Source organism: Poecilia mexicana, unplaced genomic scaffold (genome assembly GCF_051168715.1).
Source record: "Poecilia mexicana isolate PSO_F unplaced genomic scaffold, ASM5116871v1 scaffold_17, whole genome shotgun sequence".
In the NCBI taxonomy this organism is placed as follows: domain Eukaryota; kingdom Metazoa; phylum Chordata; class Actinopteri; order Cyprinodontiformes; family Poeciliidae; genus Poecilia; species Poecilia mexicana.
This window is the reverse complement of record NW_028263386.1, coordinates 17,415,214-17,440,461: the sequence shown is the minus strand read 5'-3', so window position 1 is coordinate 17,440,461 and position 25,248 is coordinate 17,415,214. Positions and strand designations below refer to the sequence as shown.

Below are 25,248 nucleotides of genomic sequence, written 5' to 3'. Positions count from 1 at the left end.
CAAGCAGGAAGTTGTTCATATTTTAAAATGAAGAAAATCGCAATGATAATCTTATGCAAGACTTAACGATTGCTGTTCACAAACACTCTGTATTCAATGAGCTTGAGCTGATTTTTAAAGAAAAATGGGCAAACATTTTAGCCTGTATGTGCAAAACCTGTAGAAACACACTGGCAAATAGAGCTGTAGTTGCACCAAAAAGTGGTTCTGCAAAGTGTTGACGAAGAGGGGCTAAGAAACACATGCCACAAGTCTCAGATTTTAGTTTGAACGAAAAGTAGCATCTCAGCAAGTCAGTGTTATACATGCACATTTGCGTAGGTAACTGTCAACAGGTAACTCAAGGAATACCGCACATTTGCAAACGTACACAAACGCATCTAAATGAATGATCTTATTTACTGCTAAATAAGATCTACTAACTCTTACTTACTGTTACCTCATGTTTATGACCTGGATATAAACAGAACCTAGTAAGTAACCTAAGCAGTCAGCACATCAAGTACTGAAAAGAAATACCGCAAGGAATTAGCATGTGTACAGTAATGACCCATGACTGAACCAACCGAGGTGTGCTCAACGTCGCAGCTAAACAAGAAGAAAAGACAAGAGATGTTTGGGCAACGAGCTGGTGCTGCTGCTGAGTCAAACATCTGTGGGGACAAGTGAAGAGATTCTTGAGTTCCCAGTTGAGCTTTGCCTTCATACTGAAGCTTGGATCAAACTTGTAATAGAAAACTCTTGAAAAATATACAATTGTACAACAGTGGGCTTCTTTTACTCAAAATAGACAAATGTCTCGCTTCTTTCACGTCCCACTTGTGTCCAGAAATAGTTTTCATTTCTGTTTAGTCTTTTCCTCTCAATGTTCCTCTCTTGTACATTTATCCATTAAATGCTCTTGGCTTTCCCCTCCTTATTTTTGAATCCTTTTTGTGCAGTTTTCAGCTCTTCTTTGTCCCCTGATCTAACAGATCTCTTCTTTTCACACAGCTAGGCTTTTTCCATTGATGGTTGCCAGGTTTGTTTGTTTTTTTTACAGAACACCTTACTGTTTTTTTTTGGGGGGGGGAGTGTTCTTCACACAAAATGTGTTGTCGACTGTAATGTACCCCGTCAACCTGTGAATATTGTGTATGTGTCTCACAGAAATGCTTTTCACATTTGGCATTGTGCATCCTGCCTGATCAGCTAACCAGAGGACAGAGCTAAAAACAGGTTTGAATTCACTCCATGGAAACTGAGGATACATTCAGTTCCGTTTGCCACATCCAGAGGTGATCTGGGACTTCTATGACGGTGTGTCTTTGGCAGTGTGAATGGAAATGTGTCCCGAGTCACACCAGAGGTCCACTTTGCCAAGTTGTGATTCCACACAAGCTATGGAGTTACAAGCTGGGAGATTTTTCCTTTCAATGAGAAGCAGTGACAAACTTAGGGACAGCTCTAAGTGCAGGCTGTAGTGAAACACGTTGTTTCTTTTAATTTAAAAAAAACATGGTATATTGAGATTGATTCCACTAATGACCCAAATTAAGCTATAAACCTTTAAAGCAATCTTTATCGGTTAATAACTAACTTGTTGAAAACTTAGTTTTTCCTAATCCCACTGAATGCATCACTAATAAATCTCCGACGCCATAGCAGGGAACCTCCAACGGCAGCCTGTTGTTCAGGCGAGAAGCAGTATCCTGGTGACAGCAGAACTAATTAAACTGCAGAACAAGAATTATTGAATAGTCAGAGCCAGAGATGTTATATTAATAGACAGACAACTTATCTGCAAAAAGAAAAAGAGTTCTGGATTGAAAAGCGATAACAAGAGAGACCGTTTAAACAACCAGGACTTTTTTCTTTTGCAGAGTCAGAGGTAAGTTCATTTTAATAGACAAAACACCAAATATCTGTTTTGTCACTTACGTTAATATACTGGCAAGATTATTTCTTTTAAAACCTTTAGTTTGAAAAAATTGTGTTATTTGTGGCGCACCTCAGCAAACATTTCTGAGGTTTCATTTTTGTTAAGCCATGAAGAGACCATCCTATATGCTTCAGACAGATTGGTGCTACACTGGCTGGTCAAGCTGGTTCTTTGCAGAAAAAAAGGCGTCTGGCCCTGCATTAGGAGTCTAATCACTGACATACATTTGTGTATGGACAAAAACTTTTATTTTTTTTTCCCATGTGTCTTTAGCAGAAAAGGCCAGCTGTTCTGCAGTGGAATCCCTGCACATCTGGCAACCTGAAGCCGAGAGGGTATTTGCCATGCAGCGATGATGAAAGAACAAGAACAGAGACGAGATTAAAGAGAGAAGATGACAAGTGGGTGATGGATTTATGTTAATAAAAGAAGAAAATGAATTTATAGTGAGACATTCACATGACACGAGGCTGATGAGGAGACAGCTTGGGATAAATTTATGCTCCAATGCTTCTTTTAAGTAACGTGCGACAGCATAGCTCTGATGAATGATCTAAAAAGTCCTGAATAAGGACAGACAAATGTGGCTGCAAGCTCATAAACCAGCAATACCCCCTGGAAGATCCGTCTGTTCACTACAAGAACAGAAAAGAAAAAAATAAAATTCTTTAGGACCTTGAAACCAAATGAAGAGTTTCCTGTCTGGTCTGGAAACGGCAAAGGTGAAAACAACACATTCAGATGTGAAACTGGGTCCTTGCTTTTCCATTCCCACGTCAACTCTGCCTGTTTGAGCTTGTTGAGGGGAAAATAACCCGGCAGTGGAACATAAACAATTCAGACTGAAATGTATGAAAGAGCTCCAGATCAGAATTCCCACTCTCTCTAGAAGTTTTTTTTTTTTTTTTGAAAAGGTACAACTCATAATCTACATTCACATTTAATACATTTGAATATGCGTTCTGACGAGTGCCATTTGTCAAAATAAAAGTATATTTTGAAAATAAACTTTAAGTAAATATTCGACATACTCCAACCTTTCTGTGCTGAAATACATTTTTATTGACCTGAAATCTAATGGCATGTCTTGTTTTCATCACTCTGTGTGTAATAAACTTATATAACATGCTATATTTTGTTACTATGATGCTGAAATAAAATTAACTTTTCAATAATATTCTGGTTTACTTATTGCGACTCCAACAAAAGATAATTGGAGTCATAGTTATCTTTTGTGGCTCAATGCTGGCTTGGACCTATTCATATTATTGAAAGTTGAGTGGAAGGAAAAACTGCTACAGATAAGCCTGTTGAAGGACACAACTGAGCTATTAATCGGAAAATTAAAAAGGGCATGATCATTTCTATTCTGATGATTAATGTTTTCTGAAGAGCAAGTTTGTTTATATTGCTTTTTTATATATACTTACATCTGTACTAGCCAATTTCAAAGTGACCGATAATTGCTCTTTACCTGTTTTATACACTTCGTTAAGCAGATGGACCCTCGTAGGTGATTTCTTTGGACCATTACCTCAGATGTGAGGAGGTCACTTTGGTCACTTGATACTGAACCAATAATTCACTTTGCTAACAGGAAAAAAAAGCTATTGCTCAAGTGTCTTCTGTCTGCAAGCTAAAAGAATAGGGGGTGTGCAGATAGAAGATCACAAAGATCAGCCATCGACCCAAACTAGTTCCAGTGGACTGTGAAAGATGTGGGCAGCTGAGGGAGAGGAAAATGAGTGCAGAGAGAAAAAAAAGTGACCCAGGTACTGAGCTGAATGATCTACTGTGTGAAAGGAGGGGAGTTTTCACAGCTGGTTGGGTTTGATCAATCCAGAAACGCTTCACATGCACAAACTCGCAAAAACAAAAAAGCCAATACACAGCGCGCAGATGAACGGATGCTCCAGACACACAAAGCTCAGTGTAGTTTTACAAATCACTATCAAATCCATGCACCCAGGAGGAAAAAGAAAAAAAAATCCACTTTTTCCCACAAAGTGTTGAAAAAGAGGAAGACTATCTAATGGGGAAGAGACTGGTTGGACGACAATCAATACAGCAAATGTGTTATCTGATAAGAGATTTTGATGGTTGCATTTTGAGAAAAGAAGGTCCCACACTGCAGCTTTTAACTTTTTCTGTAATACTTTTGACTTGTTTTATTTTGTTGATGCCTTGAGCTTATAGCTTGCGTGTCCTTTAAAGAAAAGATGTTCATCTTAGAGGATTTTAGTAAAACATTCTTGGACCAACAAGCTCCAGTCAGACGTCTACATATTTTATTAGATAAGAAATCGGTAAATTTTTAGCTGACCTACTAAATCTAAAGCAACAACTTCCAACAGATCCAGAATACAAAAAAAAAAAAAATTCACTGAAAACCTTGGTTCTCTCCCTCCCTCCCTCTCCTCTGTCTCGGAGAAGCCTTAATGTGAGAAAAGCGTCTGTATTGATTTACCTGCGTTCTATTTAGAAGCACGAAAGGCAGGAATGATGTGGATGGAGGCAGATGGAGAGAAGGGGAGTTTATTCTGCTCTGAATCTTTGATACACTGCAAGTGAAGCAGATTTTTCAGTTTTAGTAAAAACAGAAGAAGGTAAGTAAACAAAATTGTGATTGATTCCCCACTTATGTAAAGCCATAAACCTTCATTTGTCTCTGTGTGTGTGTGTGTGTGTGTGTGTGTGTGTGTGCGTGCGATGATCGGAAATAAGAACGCAGAAAAAGCAGAACTGATAGCACGCCTGAACCTTTCTGACAGCGCTTCAGGAGATGTGAGTGGCCAACAGGAAAAGTCTCTGCAGTAAAGATTTATGGTTTAGCAGACAGGATTATACAAGCCCGTCTCAGAAGGGAGATTTGTGTGATTTACTAACCTTCGGGGTCCTTCCTCCACTTGCCTTTGGCCTATATTGTTTTCCAGAAGTCCACCTTAAATATGGATTAACCTCGTTTTCGGCCCCCTGCTGGGTTTGCATCTATCTTGTGTTGCCAGGTTAAAGAAAGCAATGCACAGAACAGGCGACAGCCACGAATTGCAGAAAGACAACAGTTTTGGAAAATTGGGTAAAAGTTTGTTTTCTGTTTTTGGTCTTTCTGAGCAACAACAGAACTTTCTCTTTATTATCCTCTCTCTCTCTCGCCCCCAGTCTCCCTCATCCGTTCCCCTGTACTCTCTTTTTCCAATTAACTCTTCTTCTCCTTGAGGCATCCGTTGTTTCCATAGGAACAGTGCTCTGTAGTCGATGCTGGTAGTCTTGGTAACAGTGAACTGGGCAGGCCAAGTGCATGCGCTTGTGTGTTGTATATTTGGGCGACGGCGCGCACATGGGGCATGTTTACAGAAATCGTGATTTTCTGTTTCACTGTAAAAGGTGTTTGTTTTTTAATGTCTTTTAGGCAAAGTGAAAGATTTATTCACTTTTAATTAATTCAGGTTTGCTTTGTACTCTTCTGTTCACAATCGATGTAAAAATGAAATAGCATCTAGAAGTTAGTAAATGTGTTATTGTGTTTTGTGATGTTCTTGCCCAATCTTACGTTTGAAGTGGATCAAAATTATTATATTTATAAATGCTGCAAAAATGACAAATTTAACTTTATTAAATTTTAATTAATTTTAATTTAAAAAAAATAGAAAAAACTCACTCACACAACAACACAGAAATATGGAGTCATTCAGACTGAGCAGTGATGCCATCAAGATTTCCACTGAGCTTAAACAGAGGACAATGAGGAAATATGCGGAGGAAGTAAAGTCCTTTCGCAGATGTGGCTGTACACCAGAAACAAGTTCAGAGAAACAAATGCAGCCGATCTACTGACGTATTCATAATCCGAGACAAAAAGACTTCCTTGGTCGTCTCTGAAATCTGTTTTCTCACAGGATTCTGCAACGCTGCTGCTGATCATTTTGTTTTTGTGTGTCGATATTTTTGAACGCACTAAATATAACCTAAAATGAATAAACAATAATGCACTTTGTGTGTCATTTTGGTGTTGGCATTTGTGTGTCCGGGGAAGACCATCTGCCCAATATGAGCAGCAGGCCTGTATATGAACAAACACGTGCGATGATCCATCACGAAGCCAGGCGAACATCTCTAGAGAGCAGAGGGCTTCAGCTCAGCAGTCAGTTGCCTCATACACACACGCAAGCACACACACATCAACAATCTTCCATTCATGCAAAGCCATTTCAACCACTCATGATGATACATCTTAAAAACATCGTGCTGCCTCAATGCTAATACAAATATAATCGGACAAGCAAAACAAGAGGCAAACACATGCAAAAAAAAAAAAAAGGAATAAATCCGGAAACGACACTGGCAGTCACACACACAAACACGGCTTTCTGATCCCGAGCTCGCATCTCTACACATGCGCAGCTACTTTTGCAATCACACACACGCTCTCTCCACCTCACGTGTGCTCCAGTGCTCTACTTTCCTTCTGCTGGAAGTGGAAGGGAGGGGCTCCTCACACGCTCTCCCCCACACACATGGACTAGTGTGAAATGTAGAGGTATGCAAAAAGGATTCATGCAAAGAAACACAGGTGTACATACAAAACTGGAGCCATGCAAATTCGAGGGCTGAAACCGAAAAGCATGCATACCCAGTTTTGCGTTGTGGAATGCACATGCATGCACTTCCAAGCTGCCTGCAAAGCACAACTGTAATTGCTCACATGTGCATATAAAGGGCTGTTCATGTATAACAAAGAGGTGGAAGGAAAGGCAAGAGAAAGGAAAGTAGCTGAGGACAAATTTACACCGTAAGAAATGCTTTGATAGTGAGCGTATATGAAATAATCTCAAGTTCTTGTAAAATGTAAAGATCACTGTAAATTAGATCTCTAATGGTTCTTCATCAAAATCACCAAGATTGCCAGAAAAATGCCACTGCAACACGACCACCAGCCAGAACCTTAGACACGAGGCAAAACGGATCCACACTTTGATATACAAAGTTCTGACCCCACCATCTAAAACGTTGCAACTAAAATCAAGGTTTCTTTAGACCAGGGAATAATATTCTGATCTGTAATTGTTCTGTGTGAAATGTCCACTTTGTCTTAAACTAAAATAGGAAGTATGACAAAACAATTACAAAATATCTTGGTAGGAACAAGACTCTGTGATCCCTTTTGAGTCACCCCTTCACCCACTCCTGACAAGCCATTTGTCAGGACTTCTTAATACATAAAGCAATACGGTTCTAGATTCCCACGTCTTCCCTTCTGTGTGGATTTTTCTTGTTGTCTAGTTTCTTCCCACAGTGCAGAAACATTCAAATCAGCTAAACTGAAGCATCTAAATCAGTCGTGAGTAATTTGTCACCCTGTTGGCTTGCTCAGCTGCAACACTGTTAGAAATTTGCCCATGAAAATTAATCTGTAGTTGTCAAGTAGAATTTTTTTTTTCAATGTGATTCATTTATCTTCTGAAATCAATGGTCTAAAAGAGCAACTGAACTGTCATCAGCCACTCAAATCCTCATAAAACTGGAGATCAAGAATCCCAAAATTGTGCAACTTGTATCTCTTTCTAATATAAGATGAATAAGTGCAGAGCACTTAAAATATCAGTGTGTGAAGTTGCACATAGATCATTGGGTCAAAGTGCGACTTGCCTTGGAGGCTCAGGGCAATGTGTGCTGCACAAGACATGTTTCTCCGTGTTTCTGTAATGCATGATGGATGCTACACTTGTCTTCTTCTGGCAACCTGATTTAATTGCACACATCCAAGTCCAGAGCCCGACTCAACTCCCAGTGGACTGTTTCAGGTAGCAGGCATGCATTGCAGCTTCCAACTCCACTTACAGCTGGATCTCTAAGGGAAGAAACAGAAGTGAGCCAAAGGCCATAAACACTCCACTAATAGTGGGTTAAACGGTCTTCATCGCCAGGTTGCATCCATGAAAGGAAGGGAAATACGTTCCACACGTATCTCAGAATCACACTGTATAAAACTTTAGTCTTTTTTTTATCTGACATTTAAACTTTGTGCAGAACAACAAATACAAAATCTACTATGAGCATAACTTTTAATATTTTAATCCCAGGTGAAATGTGAAATTAGTAAACCAAAATAAATTGTACAGTCAGGCCAGGCAGCATCTCTCTAATCCCTTTCTAAGCCTCACCTTTTACCCAAACATGGAAGGAAGTCATATGGAGAAGGAAAAGTGTGAATGGTGAGGAGGAATAAAACAGATTAGCATAATCCACTTTATTCTGGGACAAAAGGTTCAGACAGCCAACATGCAGAAATACAAACAGAAACACACTCAGGAGGGAATTAATGCACCAATGCATGTTCCTCAGTTCTCTCAAGTGTTTTTAGTCTCTGTGTCATGCTCACAAACCAGATCACAACAAATGAAGAAATCAGGGATTGACAACAACTGTGGCAGGAAGCAAGCAGGCAAGCTGAGTGAAGGCGAATAATTATCACGGAAGAATTAGCACAAAGGAAGCTGAACTAAACACAAAAAAACTACAAAAAACAACTAAAAAAACTAAACACAAAGGAAATAACCAGCATGGCAACATCATTCAAACAATAATGAGAATAGAGAAATAAAGCAAGACCTAATGAAATTAGATAACTTCGAGGAAATATTCAGAATACAGACACAAATAAAAACAAGAACCCAGACACCAAAAGATCAGGACACCTCCACGTTATTGCAGTAACTTCTAAACAAGGAGTAGCATAGAACTGCGTTCCCTCACATGAAAAGTGTTTTTCTGGTGTAGGAAGTTGTTGCCTTTGATAAGGTAAAGCACCTGTCTAAATAATAATAACAGTGTATTAATGGTTGATTATATATAAACATTATGAATGTCGTGGGAGACAAGAACTGAAAGATGAAATGAGACGTGGAGACATAAGGAATGAGGCTGATGAAGCGTCACTGAATCCTGAAAAATAAAAGATCTGTCGGTCTGTTGTGTCCGACAGGCGAAAGCATGAAGCTAAAATAAAATGATAAAACAGCTCATGAAAGCTCTCAGCAGAGGTCAACCCAGAGCAAGGTGTTTTTAGAACAAGATCGAAGTACCGAGTTACGAAATCATAACGCAGTGACATCACCATGTCACCGAAAGGATTTTTTTTTTCTTACAAAGAAACTTTGAAAATGTATATTTTTGAATAAATAAACTGTGAAATCGGTTTACTTGTAGCCAACAGCAAAACTGAGAATCTATGCATCGTTTGGATCCCTTTGCTTAAAGGGGGAGCACTTTTTTGAGCTTTTTATCATGTTATTATGTTATTTGTAGACCAAAGGATTTCAAAACCTCTTAATATATTTTGACAATAAACAAATTGAGAAAATGAAATATAAGAAACAAAAACTGATATAACTACATTTCTTCTCTTTTATGAGATCATCAAGCCAGTTTTGCATTCAACATGGGCCGCCTGGAAAAGTTGGAGAGCCTCTGTGATAAATGTTCAGAGTGGGGAAGTGAAGACCAACTAGTGTGCAGCTTCAGCAGATCATCTTCTGTCATCGATCTGGGATTAAAGTCGTACTACAGCACATTTTGCAAAAATAAACAATCTCTTTGTCCTAAAATTATAATACACAATCTTTTTGTGAAATAAGTTGATAGAGTCTGGTTGCCAGGTTTTGGTTCCTAGAGTTCAGCTGAGCCCAATCCAAAAAGCAACAGGAAGTCACCAATACGCAGCGTAAGCCGGACAGCAGGCAAGGGCAGCGGCCTAAATGTGTGCCAAGTACTGGCATCGAAATCTGGCTCTGGGTCAGTGGAATGTCACTTTACTGGCAGTAAAAAAGCAAAACCTGGTGAGGAAACTTGTGCAAAAACAACTACGGATACCTGGGCTCTCCTCCCAAATGCTAAAGCTGCACCGGACTCTCTCCTACTCAGGATATGCCAAATGATAAAGACGCAACACAGTCTCACACTCCCTCCTTTCCAAATACAATTCATTTATTTTCACTTACAGCAAATCAAAAACTACAAGCACTCTTAAGAGTAGGGTTGTAGTGATACAATAATCTCACAATACAATACGATACACGGTATTCTGCCCACAATACGATGTCTATTGCGATATGCAGCAAACGATACAATTCAATACACTTTTGCGATTTTCTGAAAGATTTTAGAGGGACAGAGTGATGTTGGTGACATTTTGTGACTGTTATAGAGTTGGATTGAATTAATTTAACTGAAAACTGATTAAAAGCACCAACTACACAATACCTGGCTCTGGTTGGACATGGACACAGACTTAAAGTTGACAGCTGGACAAAATGAATCAAAGAAGTGGTGAGAAAACATGTTTCTTTTAAACAGTACAAAGTGTAGCTTACATGCATTTGTAAAGTAAATAAAGTGCACCAAGTAGCCTGCTCTAAATAGTTTGATACCTTTTTAACCTTGAAACTTAACATCTGAAGGAATCACTCTAAGCCTGATGACCTAATCCCGGCGAAGCAAGCAGTGAGTGAGCAAGGTGACAGTTGGATGTTACGATACTTGCGGATGAATATCGATTTTTTTCTAGGAAAGAAAACATCGATATATATCGCAATATCGATATTATTACACAGCCCTACTTAAGAGCTGACCTTTTTTATGAGAAGCAGCACAAATCACAGTCCAACTGTGTGATGCGTAAGAGATTTGTCAAGAGGAATGGGCTGGAATTCCTTAGCAAACATGTTGAAAACAACAACTAATGACTGCAGTCTGTTATCCAACAGAAACGACACACTTATTATAACTAGTAAAATCAAGATTTATAAAAACTTAACCCCGATGCAATGAGATACAATATGAATATCACTAACGCCAGCCCAACAGCTGTCTAACTCTTCCAGTATGCATTAAGGACTCAGAGGACCTTCAGCCAAGCTGCAAGCATGGATAAAAAACTCAGCCTGGAGTTATAGGGCAAAACATTCTGAACAGCTGCTGCACACAACTGCTCTAATTTAGATTATCATCTGCATATATGAACACAGAAATCATGCTGCTCTGTTTATAACCAGCAAACTAGGACAGATTTTGATTTGCACTGCAGTGAACCTCTTGACCTTGCATAATCTCTCTTTCAGCCACCTCCAAAGAAAGTACTTCTATGCAAAATCCCCCGACATGCAGGGAACAGAAATGTATCACCAAAACATCCAACTCTTCACAGAGGACGGTCTACAAGATTTTAAAGTGACCTTATAGAAATATCTGAATATTTGTCCAGGAAAGCATTTGAAAAGAAGGTCTGGCTTCTTCTTTATGGAGTATGCTTTTTGAATTGGCGTGCAGTGTGGAGTCGAAGGGGGCAACTCCACACTGCCAGACCCAGAGTCATGCTTTAACATGTCTCCAATTCCTTTCAGTCGACTGGTGCGATGCTTTAAACCACTGCTTGAGGCTTTGTATTGCTCTTAGTCAAATGAAGTTGCATGATGATGAACGTGCGTTCCTTGAAGCTTCCTATTTTTGAGTTGATCTGAAAGCCACATAAAACTGGGAGGTCTGTAGCTATTGACTTTGAGGAAAGTTGGTCACGTCTGCACAGCACATGTTGATCATCATTCACTGACCTGGTCTAACCCTTCATGTCTGATTTGCTGTCATTCATATTTACTTCCACTTTTTTTTATATAACACAACTAACAACTGACTGCAGAATATTTTGCATATTTTCCTTCTCAAAGTCTATGGAAGCAGTTACTGTAACAGGTGGCAATAGAAGTGATTTAACACCTGAATTCAGTGATTTGGATGGGGGACCCGATACTTTTAGCAACACGGTGAAAAGTCCAGTTACAATTTCTTTATTCCTTCGTAAATCAGGAAAAATTAGAATCAAGCATCTTCAGGTAAACTTGTCTTTTAGAAAAAAAAAAAAAAAAAAGCCCAAGGACTATTCTTTACCTTTTAAACAGGACTAAAGGTTACCAATTAAAAGTGTTAGTCTAAAATGATATCCAATGAAAGTCTCCATAGCAACAGCCGGAGTGATTCATAGAGCGTGTCAGTCTGGGAAATAAATTTCACACTTCAGCGAACCGCGGCCTCTGCGGCGAGATTTTGTTTGAATGTATGAGCGAAGCGAGCAAGTTAGAAACAAAAATAAACACAAAAAAATCTATTGTTCCGCGACTCTTTGTCGAGATTGTCAGTTGTTAGAATTACACATGACAGGTGAGAATGATTTATGGTTGTTTTGCTTCTTTTTTTGGCTGCAATTTCTGAAGCATTGATTTGATTTTTTGTTTTGTTTTGTTTTGTTTGTTTGTTTCCCCAAGTATTCCCAAGTGTAAATATGCGCCATTTGTCATTTATCAGTGTGTTTCTAAAGCTCAAGTAATTGGTGGGAAAAAAGCCTTAAAGCAGATTTTATTTTCAGCTGTGCTCCGTCTAATCGGCCTCATAGCGGCACACTCATTAACTTTCTGTAGGGCTTTCGTTCCTTCGTCCCCCTCTCCTCACTAACTTTCTCATTTGCTGTCATGCAGTTTCTTCATCCCTGTTTTCCTCTCATTTAATCAACTTCTCCATCCCAGTTCACTGGTAGCAGAAGACCTCTGAGGGATCCACAACCTCCTGGTGTATCTGAGGTTTTCTCCCTTTCCCTTTCATTGCCTCTCAAGTGAGAATGTTTTCTGTGAGAAAATAGGTTCACAACAGACCTCCCACATTCCCTGCATAACACACACAGACACACACTCAAACTAGAGCAAAAATCGTGACAGCTCGAGCCACATAAGCCAAAGATTACAAGCCTTTGAATTGTAACAAACACAAACGCACCAAGAAACACCGTTAGTAGTGCGCTGCAAAGATCGCATGATCAATTTTACACCTGCCTGTGACCAAACAGCCCTGAGAACAGAGCAGCTGGGGGGAAATCTTTATAAAAGTGAGGAGAAAATGGGGTGGAAATTAGAGGTGAGGAAATGTGAAAGTGAGAAAGCGTGAGAAGGAACCTGGAATGTCACTTTAATGACTTCTGAACAGGTTGGAGGCTGTTTTATGAGTTCGGCTTCACTCCTATTGAAGCAAAGTCAAATCCGTCCATCTGTGCAGCAACCAAACTCACTGATCCTTCTTTAAAACCTCCTTCTGTTGGAGGAAAAGACCAAGAGAACAGCCCCCTTTTTTTCCTGCATGCGTGTCTGTTGCCTATTTGCTTTTGTTCACTGGAGTTAGGCTCCTGCCCGATGAAGCTTATATAGCCTTAAAGCTCCAGCTAATTTGGTAGTGGGAAATATTTCAGAAAATACTAGATTGAGACAACAATTTGGGACTTTTATACGTGTGACTGACTAGCAATCCAATTCATCATACAACGATGGCACAATGGGTCACCCCTCACCCCTTTTGTTTTCTTGTCACCTTTCAAAATTTAAGAGCATAAACCAAATTTCAAAATCACAAAAAGATAGCTTGTGATTTTAAATAATTTAATTCCACCAGCCTCACCCAGGCCTGATTATTTCCAGGATAAAAAATACCTTCAATAAAACCTGACAACACTATCTAGGCTAAAAGATCTCAAAAAGGCGCAACATCTCCCCCAAACCTAAACAAAAACATAGATTCTGACATGGATCAGTCCAGAAGTTTAAAATGTAATTTCCAATCCATGAAGTAGGAATACATGGGATAGTTGTGAACTTTTGACGAAGTTGAAGGCCAACTAAGATGACTCCAAGAGCGCATGAAAGACTCAAACAGTAGTGACAAAAGAGCTGAAAACAACATCTAAGACACTGCAGGTCTCATTTGTCTCAGTAAATCTTCTTGTGTGAACAAAAAGACAAAAATGGGGCAAAAATGGCATCAATGGCAAAATTTCAAGGTAAACATCTCTGCCGACTAAAAAGAGCCCAATGGCCTGGCTCACATTTGCAAAAGACGAAAGTGGAGCTTGACAGTAGTCATCAGTTTTTCACCTTAAACTTAAGAACGTTTGGGTTGTACAACAAGAACATAATCCAAAACAAGTCCGCCTTTTAAAAGGCGCCGAAAATAAAAACGAACGTGTCTGAGCGCGAATCAAAGTCTGGACTTAAATCTAGTGGGCGTACAGCGACATGAACGTAAACAAGCAGCAACAAAAATGTCCTAAAACAAAGTAATTCTGCAAAGAAGAGCGGCCCAGAATCACTCCTCAGTGAGTAAACTACTCACAAATGGCAGCAGCTGTTTCTGTCAAGGAGGGTGCCAGCCTTTAGTAGGTTTTTGGGCAATTATTATTATTATTATTTTTTTTTTTAACAGCGTTCCAGGTTGGTTTGGTCATATTTTTTTCTTTTGATAAATGAAATAATTATTTGAATTTGAGGTTTTTCTTACAGAACTCTGTAGGACCAGGATTTATAATTACCCTTGTAAAACGGACGACTTCGAAGAACATTGTGAACTTAAATTCGAATTGTGACTTATTAAGCTGCACTTCAAGCATTCCAGTGAGTGTACCTTGAGCTTACAAACCCGGAGCTTCCTACTCCAGTTAATAGTGGTGTTCTCTTGTCTTAGTGTGTCAAGGTCTAGCATGGCTAATGGCCAAAACATTGTCATTGTCAAATTGATGTGGTGGTTACTGCAGCAGCCAACAGCTGAGAGCACTCAGCGTCTTGTCAGTCCTCTTTACGGGCAGTGGAGTGGAAATGTTAAGTGCCACCATTACTGATTTCACTGTCAGAGAGTAATTTGCAGATATACTATTGTTGTAGCGGGGCATTCAAATCACCACAGTAGCGACATCCACTGTTTGAACCACATTTAGAAGTAAAAGACGAGGAAACTCGAGTCGATCTGCAGTGCAGACGTTTGCGCTTCTGTTTTATGCACCACTGCAATGAAGGTAAATAAATGCCTCCTTAAGGAGTAAAAACGAGATGTGAAGGATGCAGAGTTAAAGGCACAGGTAAGGATTTCTGAAGCGAGGTTCTTTTAAAAGGTTACAAGCAAACACAGAGGTACTTGCAGGTGTTAATTGTCGTTTTCGTGTAGTAAATATCCAGATTAGTTGATCCTAAAGAATTAATGGTTCATCTGAGACGGGCAAAAATGAAAGCGGACTTCTACCGTCTTGAAAGGACTCCAAACACAAAACATCACAGTGGTTTACAGTATGTGAACCTCTTAAACTACTGTCACACCTGAGATCTTGGCTCATTTACAGGCGTTTTTGTTTTTGATTATGTTTCATGCTGCTTAATTTCTGTGTGTATTAATTGCATGTTATCTATATTTTTCTGTTTACTTCTGGAAATGACTGAAAAATAGCTTTATCCACTCATTTATTTACTCAGAAACCAATGATCATCCTGGTGATCTTCCTGCGTGAAACACTAATAAAGGACAATGTAAAGCATTTCTGGCCTAAAATAAATTTTAAAAAGACAATAAAGTTAGGACTTTTTGTTTGTTTGTTTTCACAATGCTCTCCTTTTCTATTAGAATGCTTCTGAAGTTTTCTAAAGCTTTAATTCCTGATCCCAGTCCATTTTTTACAAAGGAAAACCACTGATGTCACACCACTTGGGTGCTTTGTTGGTATTCACTACAATTTTGTGAAAGTCCAAAGATCCACTGAGTAAATAAACCCGTCTCAGAGAGAAACCCCTTAAACCTGAAGTCCTAATATAAAGTACAAAGGTTTTTACGGCTACCTCGCCGAGAGCTTGATGAATGAAGGATGACGATTCAGGAGAGACCTCCCATGGCGACTTCTCCTCAACCATGATGGCGTCCAGCGTCGCCTTCTCAAGGATGACGTCAAAGGACGCGTCGGCAAAGGAGAGCTGACGAACGTCCATCTGATGCCAGGTCATACCGGGACAACCGCTGTACCTGGTTCTCATGGCGCCGATGCACACCGAGGAGTAGTCTATGTTGGTAATCGCATGGTAGCCGGCGCCATACATGTCTCCACCCAAACTGCTGTTTCCACAACCTGAGAGAAATAAATGGTGAAAAAGAGACATAAGCCATCAATGGGACAGAGAGGAAAAACACCAAACATGCAGAGAAGAGCAGGATGTGTGTGACTACGGTGGGAAAATTAGCATAACTATTAGGGGACCAAAGTGTTTGGTGTCTTAATTGAATAAATGTGATTAGAGTTACTCTTATGATTGGCTGCAGCTAGGTGCTGTATTCTGCAGGACTCCCTCTTGTGTCTGATGAAAAAGACTCAACATTTAGATTAATTGATTGACCCTTCACAATTGCAAAACACAAGGGTGGATTTTTGGGATTTTATTGGTAAATCTGTTTCCTAGCTTTCCAGGTAGAGAATTTAGTATCACACCAAGTCCTGTCATGTCTGAGCTTTGTGTGTCAGATTGAAACTCACAGTGTTCTGCTGCAACGCGGCCAGGTGCATTATCTGTCCTTGACGACACCATCGAATGAACTTATCCTAAATAAAAGCTCATTTCAACCAGCACCAAGATTGTTTGATGCCAACACTGGATCATTACTAAGATATCCGAGATGAAGCTGTGTTGATTTTATAGAAGTCATGCACATGCTTGCTGCACATGGCATGTGTTAGCTGTGGTAGATTTTACAATTGTCAAAAGACAGGCTGGCTAAAAAACACAGGCTGATATTCCGCACACAACACACCACCACAGCTTAGGTGATGAGTGTGATAACTCGCATATCAGGAAGCACATTTGAGGTTAAACTGCCTTGCAACAAGGTACAAGTTAGTCCTTCAGTATTTTTAACACAAAACTCCCTGACTAAAAACATTGTGAGACTTTAAAAAAGAACATCACAATGTTTAAGGCTAGAAGACTTGACAGGCAGGATTGAAAGTAACATGATAAAAGAAAATTGAAGAAAGTTTCAAATGTAACAAGATGAAAATAACCAACTGAATGCAGCATCTCACCTTTTGGATACGATGAGTCAGACTAAATGGAGGAGGAGGAGAAGGAGGAGGAGGAGGTGGAAGAGTAGGAGGCAAAGGAAGAACATGAAACAGGAGTAAGAAGAAAATTTGTGTTGGACATATAGTCTGTGCACAATATGTAAAGAGTGTCATTGGGGAGTATTTTGTTGAACTGTTTTGCAGCTCGGGTACATGTGCGCGTATTTGAAAGGATCCGCCTGGGGACGTGTGAGAGGGTGCGAAAGGTGTGGCTGGGACTTTGAGCGGCATGCTGGCAGCGTCGCCTCAGCTGCAAACGTGTGGCTCCTTCTTGTTATCACCTTCCTGCTTCCACTAATTACCGCCATGCAACAGCTTCACATGAGCCTGTGCCAGAGAATCCAGGATGACTCAGTTTGCAGTCTCGCACCAAACAACACGTTAGCAACCTATTCAGATGTGTGTTTGCTTGCCTGTGTGCTTTACATGCTCAAACCTTATGTTGCACGACCACAGGTGTCAAGGATCTCTGCACACAGATATTTATACGTCGCGACAAACTAATAAAGGATGATTTAACGGGACAAAAGCAGAGGCCATGCAACAACCACCCAATGCTGCGTTGATCAGTCCTGACGGGTAATCTGCGTTGCAAATGAGAAAAGTGAAGAATTTTTCTTTTCTTCCCGCAACAATCTTTTTATGCACTTTGTTTTGAGTTTAATAAAAAGGACATGAAATGTGTGCAGATTTATGACGAAGGTTGTGTTTTTGAGGATTAGATTTATTCCTGAACAGCTACAGCGCTCTCAGTCTATCCCAAATGTTAACAAACCCAGAAACCAATTACTTCAGAAAATAAAAGTGAGATTTTGGCTTTCTTATGAGAGTATCTATGTGTGAATAATTATTGGACAACCTAATAGTGCGTAGGAATTTTGTGGAAATAAACAAAATGGCAAATTTTCCCATCACACTTTTAAATCTATAAAAGTAAGAATAATACACAACCAGCCCTTCCTACTTTATCTCAACCCTTTCTTGGCAAAAGATGAGGTTTCCATCCCCTGCTGGACCCCACAGCAAACCAGACGTTCCCTCCAAAGGGTTTCCCCCCGTAAAAACAGATACATGTATGCGTGTGTGTGTGTGTGTGTGTGTGTGTGTTATCTTTTTTCCAGGCACGTTGCTCTGAGGAAAGGCCGGACATGATGTCTCATTCCTGGGGGTCGTCGGGAAAAGTTTACTTGCCACACTCTCCTCAAGGTCAAGACTCTTACACTGGGTCAGTGAGACCTGCTGACGGTTCCACGCACTCGTAAACACTTACCTGCAAACATAAGTTTTTAAATAAAAAAAATATAGATTTTGTGAGAATGTTTAATTTTAATTTTTTTTTTACTTAAAAGGCAAGGTTGTATCAATTACAGCCTCTGGTTCCTATTTAGAACAGAATATCTACTGATAACCGGATCTCGCTCCAACGTCAGCATTTTCCCGCAGGTCACAGTCGTAAGGCAGATACCGTTAGTACTTCGAAGAAATCAGAGCTGTACTTTTTTTAACACATATTTCCCACTGAGGCTCAAAGACACTCAAAGCCAAGATTGTGTGATTAAATAAAATAGACCAAAAATAAATTCTAACTAAATAAACGTCCAACAAACAAGATGTGTGCTTCAGCAAAGAATAATCCAAGTGGGGTTTGAAAGTTTTACATTTTTGTAATTTCTTCCCCAACAATTGTGTTTTCCAGCTTAATTGTATGGATAAATAAAACTCTGAAGTGATTTTATTGATTTTATTGTGGTCTCATGTTCTTAAATCATAAAAACTGTCATTTTGACGGGGGGCGAATGCAATTTTGCAGCTCTGCGGTGAAGTAAGGAAAGTTCCATCGGCGTCTGAGGTGGTTGAGTTCGTCTTGGTGTCACATGAGTTTGTCTGGCACAGAATATCCAGGTGTGTCTGTGGCCTTACATGTCTGCAGGTAATAAATAGGAGGCTTTACATTCCTACTGAACAGACCAACTGGATTATTAAAAGCAGAAGAGAAGAAGAGACTAAAGTTAGAAGTGTCGTATAACCTCGTTCCGGATGCCCGTGTGAGCGTGTGATGGAAAACCTAATCCTGCTCTTAAAATGTTTCATAACACTCAGATAACAAACAACCGAACACTCAGCTATCCAGCACTTGCACGAGAAAACAGATTGTTATTGTGTTTGCTTTTCTGTTTCCATTAATATCCAAAATAATGGTTTTATAAGTTGCATCGACAGCTGCCAGCCCAAATGTGATGGCCAAAGATGGACATGGTACCTCGGAGTCCATCAAAGGCGGGTTAAAGGACATCTGGTGTGTGACCTAAGAAATCCTTTGATATTTAAGGACCAGCTGGACATGTGAGTGACAGCTGTGGAGATATAACACAGGAAAGGAAACCTCTGAGGCAATCCCCAGGAATAATTTAGGATTAGTCTGCTGACAGGAAACGCGTAGAAAAGGGCCTCACACAAAATCCCATATGCAGCTTTAAATTCAATTTGAAACTGTGAATTCAAAAATAAATCCAATGAGTCAAACAACAAACTGTATTTATTGAGTCCTGTTTAGGCACTCGAGCGTAAAGCGTTTTTACAGAGGTTAAAAACCGAAAGACGGACGTTTAGACAAGCACGATGAAAACAAATTGTAGGTTATAGAACAGTTACGTATTAAAAAGTAATCGATTATAAGAAATGTGGAAATGCAAGAGTGTAGATTAGCAGGAAAGCTAATGGAATTAAATTAAAAGTTAAGACAATACATAAATACAAATAAATTATATGAGCTAGAAAAGCAAAGATCAACATCCTTTGCTAAAATAACATGCAACAGCATTCCTTTGATTTTTAATAACTGGAATAGCTATAAAAATAATGTTTCTATAATTTAAAGAAAATAATAAGTATGTTTAAAAAAAACTATTGCTTTGTAGTCGTCTTATTTCACCAAATACAAAGTGGATATTTTATTTTCTTGCCTACGTTCATTTAGAAACCTCATGACATTTTACAATAGTTTGACTATTTGCGTTGCTTCGGCTTCAACAATTTTTAACTTTAATTTTCAAAAACATGTGAACACCGATGGGAATGGCGTGGCTCCCAAGAAACACACCACTGAAGCCCACCAACATTATTGAGCAGCACTGTTTACCAAAAACCAGACACAACAGGCTTAACATACTCCATCCAGAAAGAAATTTCTGTCCTAAATCAATCTATATTCATCTAGTTTGTCCAGTACATTAAATATTTTTTTAGTACTTGCACTTCTTTAATTCAAGTACTTTAAAAAAAAAAACCCTCTTGTTTACTTCTGTGGCTCCTACGTGATGTTGACTGCACCTTTCAGATGTAAGACGATGTCCTTCCAAATAAACAGCAGATCTGGGTGACATGTATGGTCAAAGAGGGAGCGGCGGGTGGGGAACCCCTGTGCCTCAGCCAGCAATGTGAAACATCCGAGCCGTGAGCCGAGCCGAACCGAGCGCAGCAGTGGAAACTCCATGATGTCAGAGGCATTTGTGGCATTCGTTCACATCCCACATTGGTTTTGACACATTAAGGATGGCGACCAAGGCCCATGCTGATGAAAGGTGATGCTCAAGTGGACACATAGCAACACCCAGCTCGACCAACCCCAGTCCACCGAGGCTCTGGGCAAGCCCGAGGTAAACCGATGCCACGACGACACGCTGCTAAATTTAGCCGCGACTCTTGCAAATGTTAACAAATACTGCAGAAAGCTCCCGTGTGGAGTGTGTTTGTTTTTGTGTCACACTGTGAGTGGATGAACAAATAAATCTGAGTCTTCATATTGAGTGCATTTTTGGAGTCAGAGTTTATATGAATCATATTAAGGCAGAACAAACGAAGATGTGGAAGTCGAGATTATTTTCCAGCATGTACATATCAGAGAGTGTGCACCAAGATAGTAACATTGATTTCTAACCAATTACCTCTTATCTTTCTACTGGGGCAGTATCAACATCCATTCTTATTTAGTTAAATCTAACTATTTGTGACTCAGACAAATTGCAGCAGTTCTTAAAAGCAGTCTTTGCTGTAACACACACACTTATTTGTGATGTGTATAAATTTAGTTTAAGGGAATATAGTGAAAATTTGACTGTATTGTCTGCCTAATCAAATCAAACACCTAATATTTTCTTATTAGTAAACGCACCATACTATTAGATGAAAGTAGCAAGACTCTGCAGTCACTGGTCTCTCAAACTAACTATTTTCAGCAAGGTGTTCAAAATGAAGTAAGTACGGAGATATAAGAGGCAATCTAAAAGGAAACTACATTATCTGAAACATGTCAAGATGTTTGTTTGTTTTTTTGAGAAAGAATGAGAGAGGTAGACTTTCCAAATAGAGTACTACGGATTTAGTGACACTAACCATCCTACACCTATATAATACTGTAAAAGCCATTCAAGATGTAATCGGTTTGTTTCAGCAGGTAAACTCTGTCATCAAAGTGAGAACACTAAGAGAGCTTTATCTTCATTTAAGATGTTTCCTCATTACAATCTTTAAAAAAGAACAAAAAAACAAGAATACTATTTCTGTAATCAAATGTGCGATGGATGTGGAAGTGGAAAGTCTATCGTCGACAAGGTGTTAGGAACCCAGTTTGTTTCCCAGACACCCCTTAGACAGATCTTACACCTCCTCCCAGCAGTTGTCTGTGTCACTAGAAACAAAAGACTAAAATGGAAAGTCTTGCCAACAAATGTGTTAGTGGAGTAAATTAGGCTGCAGTCATGTGTGATAAAAAGGAAAATGTCATCCACAATCTAAAGCTTTCGCCTGCTGCTGGTTAAACATTGGACTTTTTCTGTAGCAAAGAGGCAACTGTGAGCTGAGCTGAGAATGTTTGCAAACCACAATATATAATAAACGATGTCGAGGTTAAAAGCTATTAGCAGCATCCACACACATTTGTCTGGTGCTTCCTGGTAGCCTAAAGGCTGACTCTAAGGAGTCCAAGAGGAACGAAGAAAAAAACAACACTTTTGCATTCTTAAAACAAACTTAAAAAAAAAAAAAAAAACAAGTTAGCTAATTTTATTTTAGAAACATGGCCAGATTTGCATCAGCACCGGAAAAGCCTGGTTTCTTCTAGATTCCTCCTGTAATGCTGGGACCAGTTAAGCATTAAGCTCCAGTAAGATAGCCACGGGAAAACTGAAGAAAGTTACGAATACCCAAGTTTACAAGGATTGCTTATGTTTTTGCTCACGGCTGGACTGAAATATAGCTGCTGCAAAACCCAAACTGTTCTGTCCCATTTTCATGGAGGGACTGGTTTTACCCCTCCAGCTTATCCATGTTGTAGTCCAAGCTGATTGAAGGCTGAGTTTAAGTTTTGTGTTTACAAGTTGTAACAACTAATACTGTGGTAAAACAACAAGCTTTTAGAGATTTTGAGAGATGGTTCAGACGAAATATCTGAGGCCTGTTTCATAGAGGAATGGGCCAGTTTCTGAAAACTATAGATTTCCTACCACGGTAGTTAAAGGTGTAAAAAATATCTCCCAATTTTTTATCTTTATCTTAAGAAAATGAAAGATGTAAAGAAAAAAGGCTTTCATGGAGTTGAAAGGGAGCAGAAATTGTGAGTCAGCTAAGATGTCAAGTAAAGGGAATCTTCAAATTGGGCAGCTTTCTATTTTTCCGCAGCGTGATTCCTAATAGGCAGTCAGCCATGCTCTTTTCTCCTACAAAAAAAATGTATGAACAATGGATGATGATGAAGTTTACAGTTTAAAATGACAAAGCAAGGAAAAAAATGACCAGAAAATGTGAGAGAGGATAAAAAAAAAAAACAGAAAAGAAAAATACTGTAAATAATTGTGTCTGAAGCAGAGAGAATCCTTCACTTGACGGATTCCAGCACTGGACTCAGGATGTCATATAAAAACTTGTGATTTTCCTACATATTAGAACAAAAATGTATTTCAACTTGAACAATATTTTAGAATTTCAAGTGATTTAACTAAACAAATAAGGCTGAGTACTTCAGGAAAGTTTTTGTGAAATCTGACAACAAATCATTACTCAGCGTTGTGTAGGAAACCAAATGTGAAGCACGGAGGTGGAAGTTTTATGGCTTAGTGGCATTCAATAGAGGAATCTACCACGATGATGGGGGCTGTAAGAAACATTTAAGCTAAAGGATGAAATGGGATCCTGAAACAAGACAAAATATATCAGTAGGCTCAACAAAATACTGGCTGAGAAATAAGAGAAGGGTAGTCCCAGAGTGGCAGAGTTAAACCCATATCTTCACTGGGAATGGGCTGGAGATGCAGAAAACCCCTCAAACATCTGCAAGTTGAAAGTGCAAAAATGGGGCACACTCGCCTCATTTAGAGAGATCATTTTTGGTTTATTTCTTTTATTTAAAGGGTAAAACAAGGTTGTTTTTTTTTGTTGTTGTTTTTGTCAAAGTAGGATTACATAATTTTCCATTCTTAAAAAATAGAAGATTAGATATCAGTAAGTGATCATTTGTTAATAAAGACCTGAATATTTGAAGTGGGATCCTAATTTTTGAATGTCAGTAACTCCCCAGATTCGAGTCACATCATCAGAAGGACACATTTCTTACAACCACCATATGCATGTGTGTGTTTGGTGCATTTTTTTCCCCTCTTCTCGCAAATTTATATATTCTTCAAATGAAATGTTCTGTCAAGTAGTTTCAGAAGCTGCAGAAAACTTGCATCAGCACATCGGCCAGCTGAAACTCTCAAAAGCTCGCTTTTTCCGGCAACCTCTCCTCACAAGCGTCTTCTTCCCTCCCTTTACAAAATCGACATCGGTTATGTAAGCGGTTGCAGAGGTAATTAGTGACTGAATAATTAAGGATGTGGCTGTAACTGTTTGATGGCATGTGTGTGTGTGTGTGTGTGTGTGTGTGTGTGTGTGTGTGTGTGTGTGTGTGTGTGTGTGTGTGTGTGTGTGTGTGTGTGTGTGTGTGTGTGACAGAGTGAGAGATAGATGGAGGACTTTTGGAAGGACTCCACTGTATGAATCTGCCTCTCTGCTGTGGTATGAACACTCACGCCTCTCTTTCGGATAAAAAAACACCAACAGGCACCTGGAGTTTGAGCAAAGTAAACTGCAAGAGCAGAGAGTCATCGTTTCTCACTTTGTTTGCCAGAACCTACAGTTACTGAAAGCCACCCACGCCCCTCTTTAGATTGCCATTAATTTCTTGTGGCTGGTCGAGCATTTGCTGAGCTTCTTTTCTTTTCAAAAACTAATGGTCAGAGTGCATTACAGTACGCTCTTTACGGATGCATAGACATATGAAAGCTGCAGCGCTACGTTTTGCATTTAAAGCCCCTTTTTAAGTCAGTAATAGCAAAAAGGTATGGATAAACTTATGTTTATGACTGTGGCAAAAGACTGGGAATATAACAAATGAAGCACTAAAGCTGAAGGTGAGCAGGTGTCAGGTAAAGTGGGCGACATGACATTAAGTAGGGTGACTATAAGTATATAAGTAAAAAGTAAAGCTTGGAATAAAACAGAATTTTTTTTTTTTTTTGCTAGATGGTACATTATCAGACATATTTTGTGAGCAAAAAAAAATCTTTTTGAAAATATCCTTTTATTTATTGAGGTAAATTGTATCTGAACCAAAATGTCCCTCTCTGGAAAATGGACATGTTAAATCATTAATTAACTGAGGTTAACCACATCTTCAGAAGGGCTGTGTTAATTTCTCATGGCTGCCAAACCATCAAGAATCCACTTAAATGAATGATAAATCAATACAACCTGTCTGACATGACATAGGCTAAAATCTCTCGAAAGGTAAGTCTACAAATCCAAGAATAGATGAGAGATAAAAAAAATGTACTGGATCTGGATCAGCCTGGATTGTATTGCATTGTCATTTCAAAACCTTCGGGACTCCATTAAGCCAGAGTGATATATTGTCTAAACAGTAGAGCTTCACAAGAGAGCCTGACCTACCGAAATTACTTCACCACCTCACTGACAGCTCATGAAGGAGGTCACAAAGGAACCCAGACCGTCTGAAGCACTGCAGCAAATGTCAGTGTTTATTATTTAACAATAAAAAAAAGAGAGAACGGGTAAAAATGCGTAACCCTCCAAAAAATGACTTAGAAACATTCCCCCAAAAACATCTTGATGCTCTCCAAGTCATTAGAGAAATGATGGAAGGGATGGTGTTAAAAGGTTTAAGTCTCATTAGATTTGGTGTAAAACTAAAACAGATTTTCAGAAAAAGATCATCATACTGACAGTCAAATATGGTGTAGACAGCGGGTTGGTCCACGGCTCTTAAGCTACATTAAGATGAATTAATTAATTAACTAGATTGAATAATTTACTG

The 25,248-nt window shown here is 39.2% G+C and overlaps 1 protein-coding gene across 1 annotated transcript in view; it reads right to left on the bottom strand.

The window, feature by feature from the left end:
* ece2a (endothelin converting enzyme 2a) overlaps positions 1–25,248 on the bottom strand; it is a 74,850-nt gene that overhangs the window by 23,238 nt on the left and 26,364 nt on the right. The window contains exon 3 of the mRNA XM_088014750.1: positions 15,610–15,893. Coding sequence (XP_087870876.1) covers positions 15,610–15,893 — 284 coding nt within the window. The remainder of the gene's footprint in view (positions 1–15,609; positions 15,894–25,248) is intronic.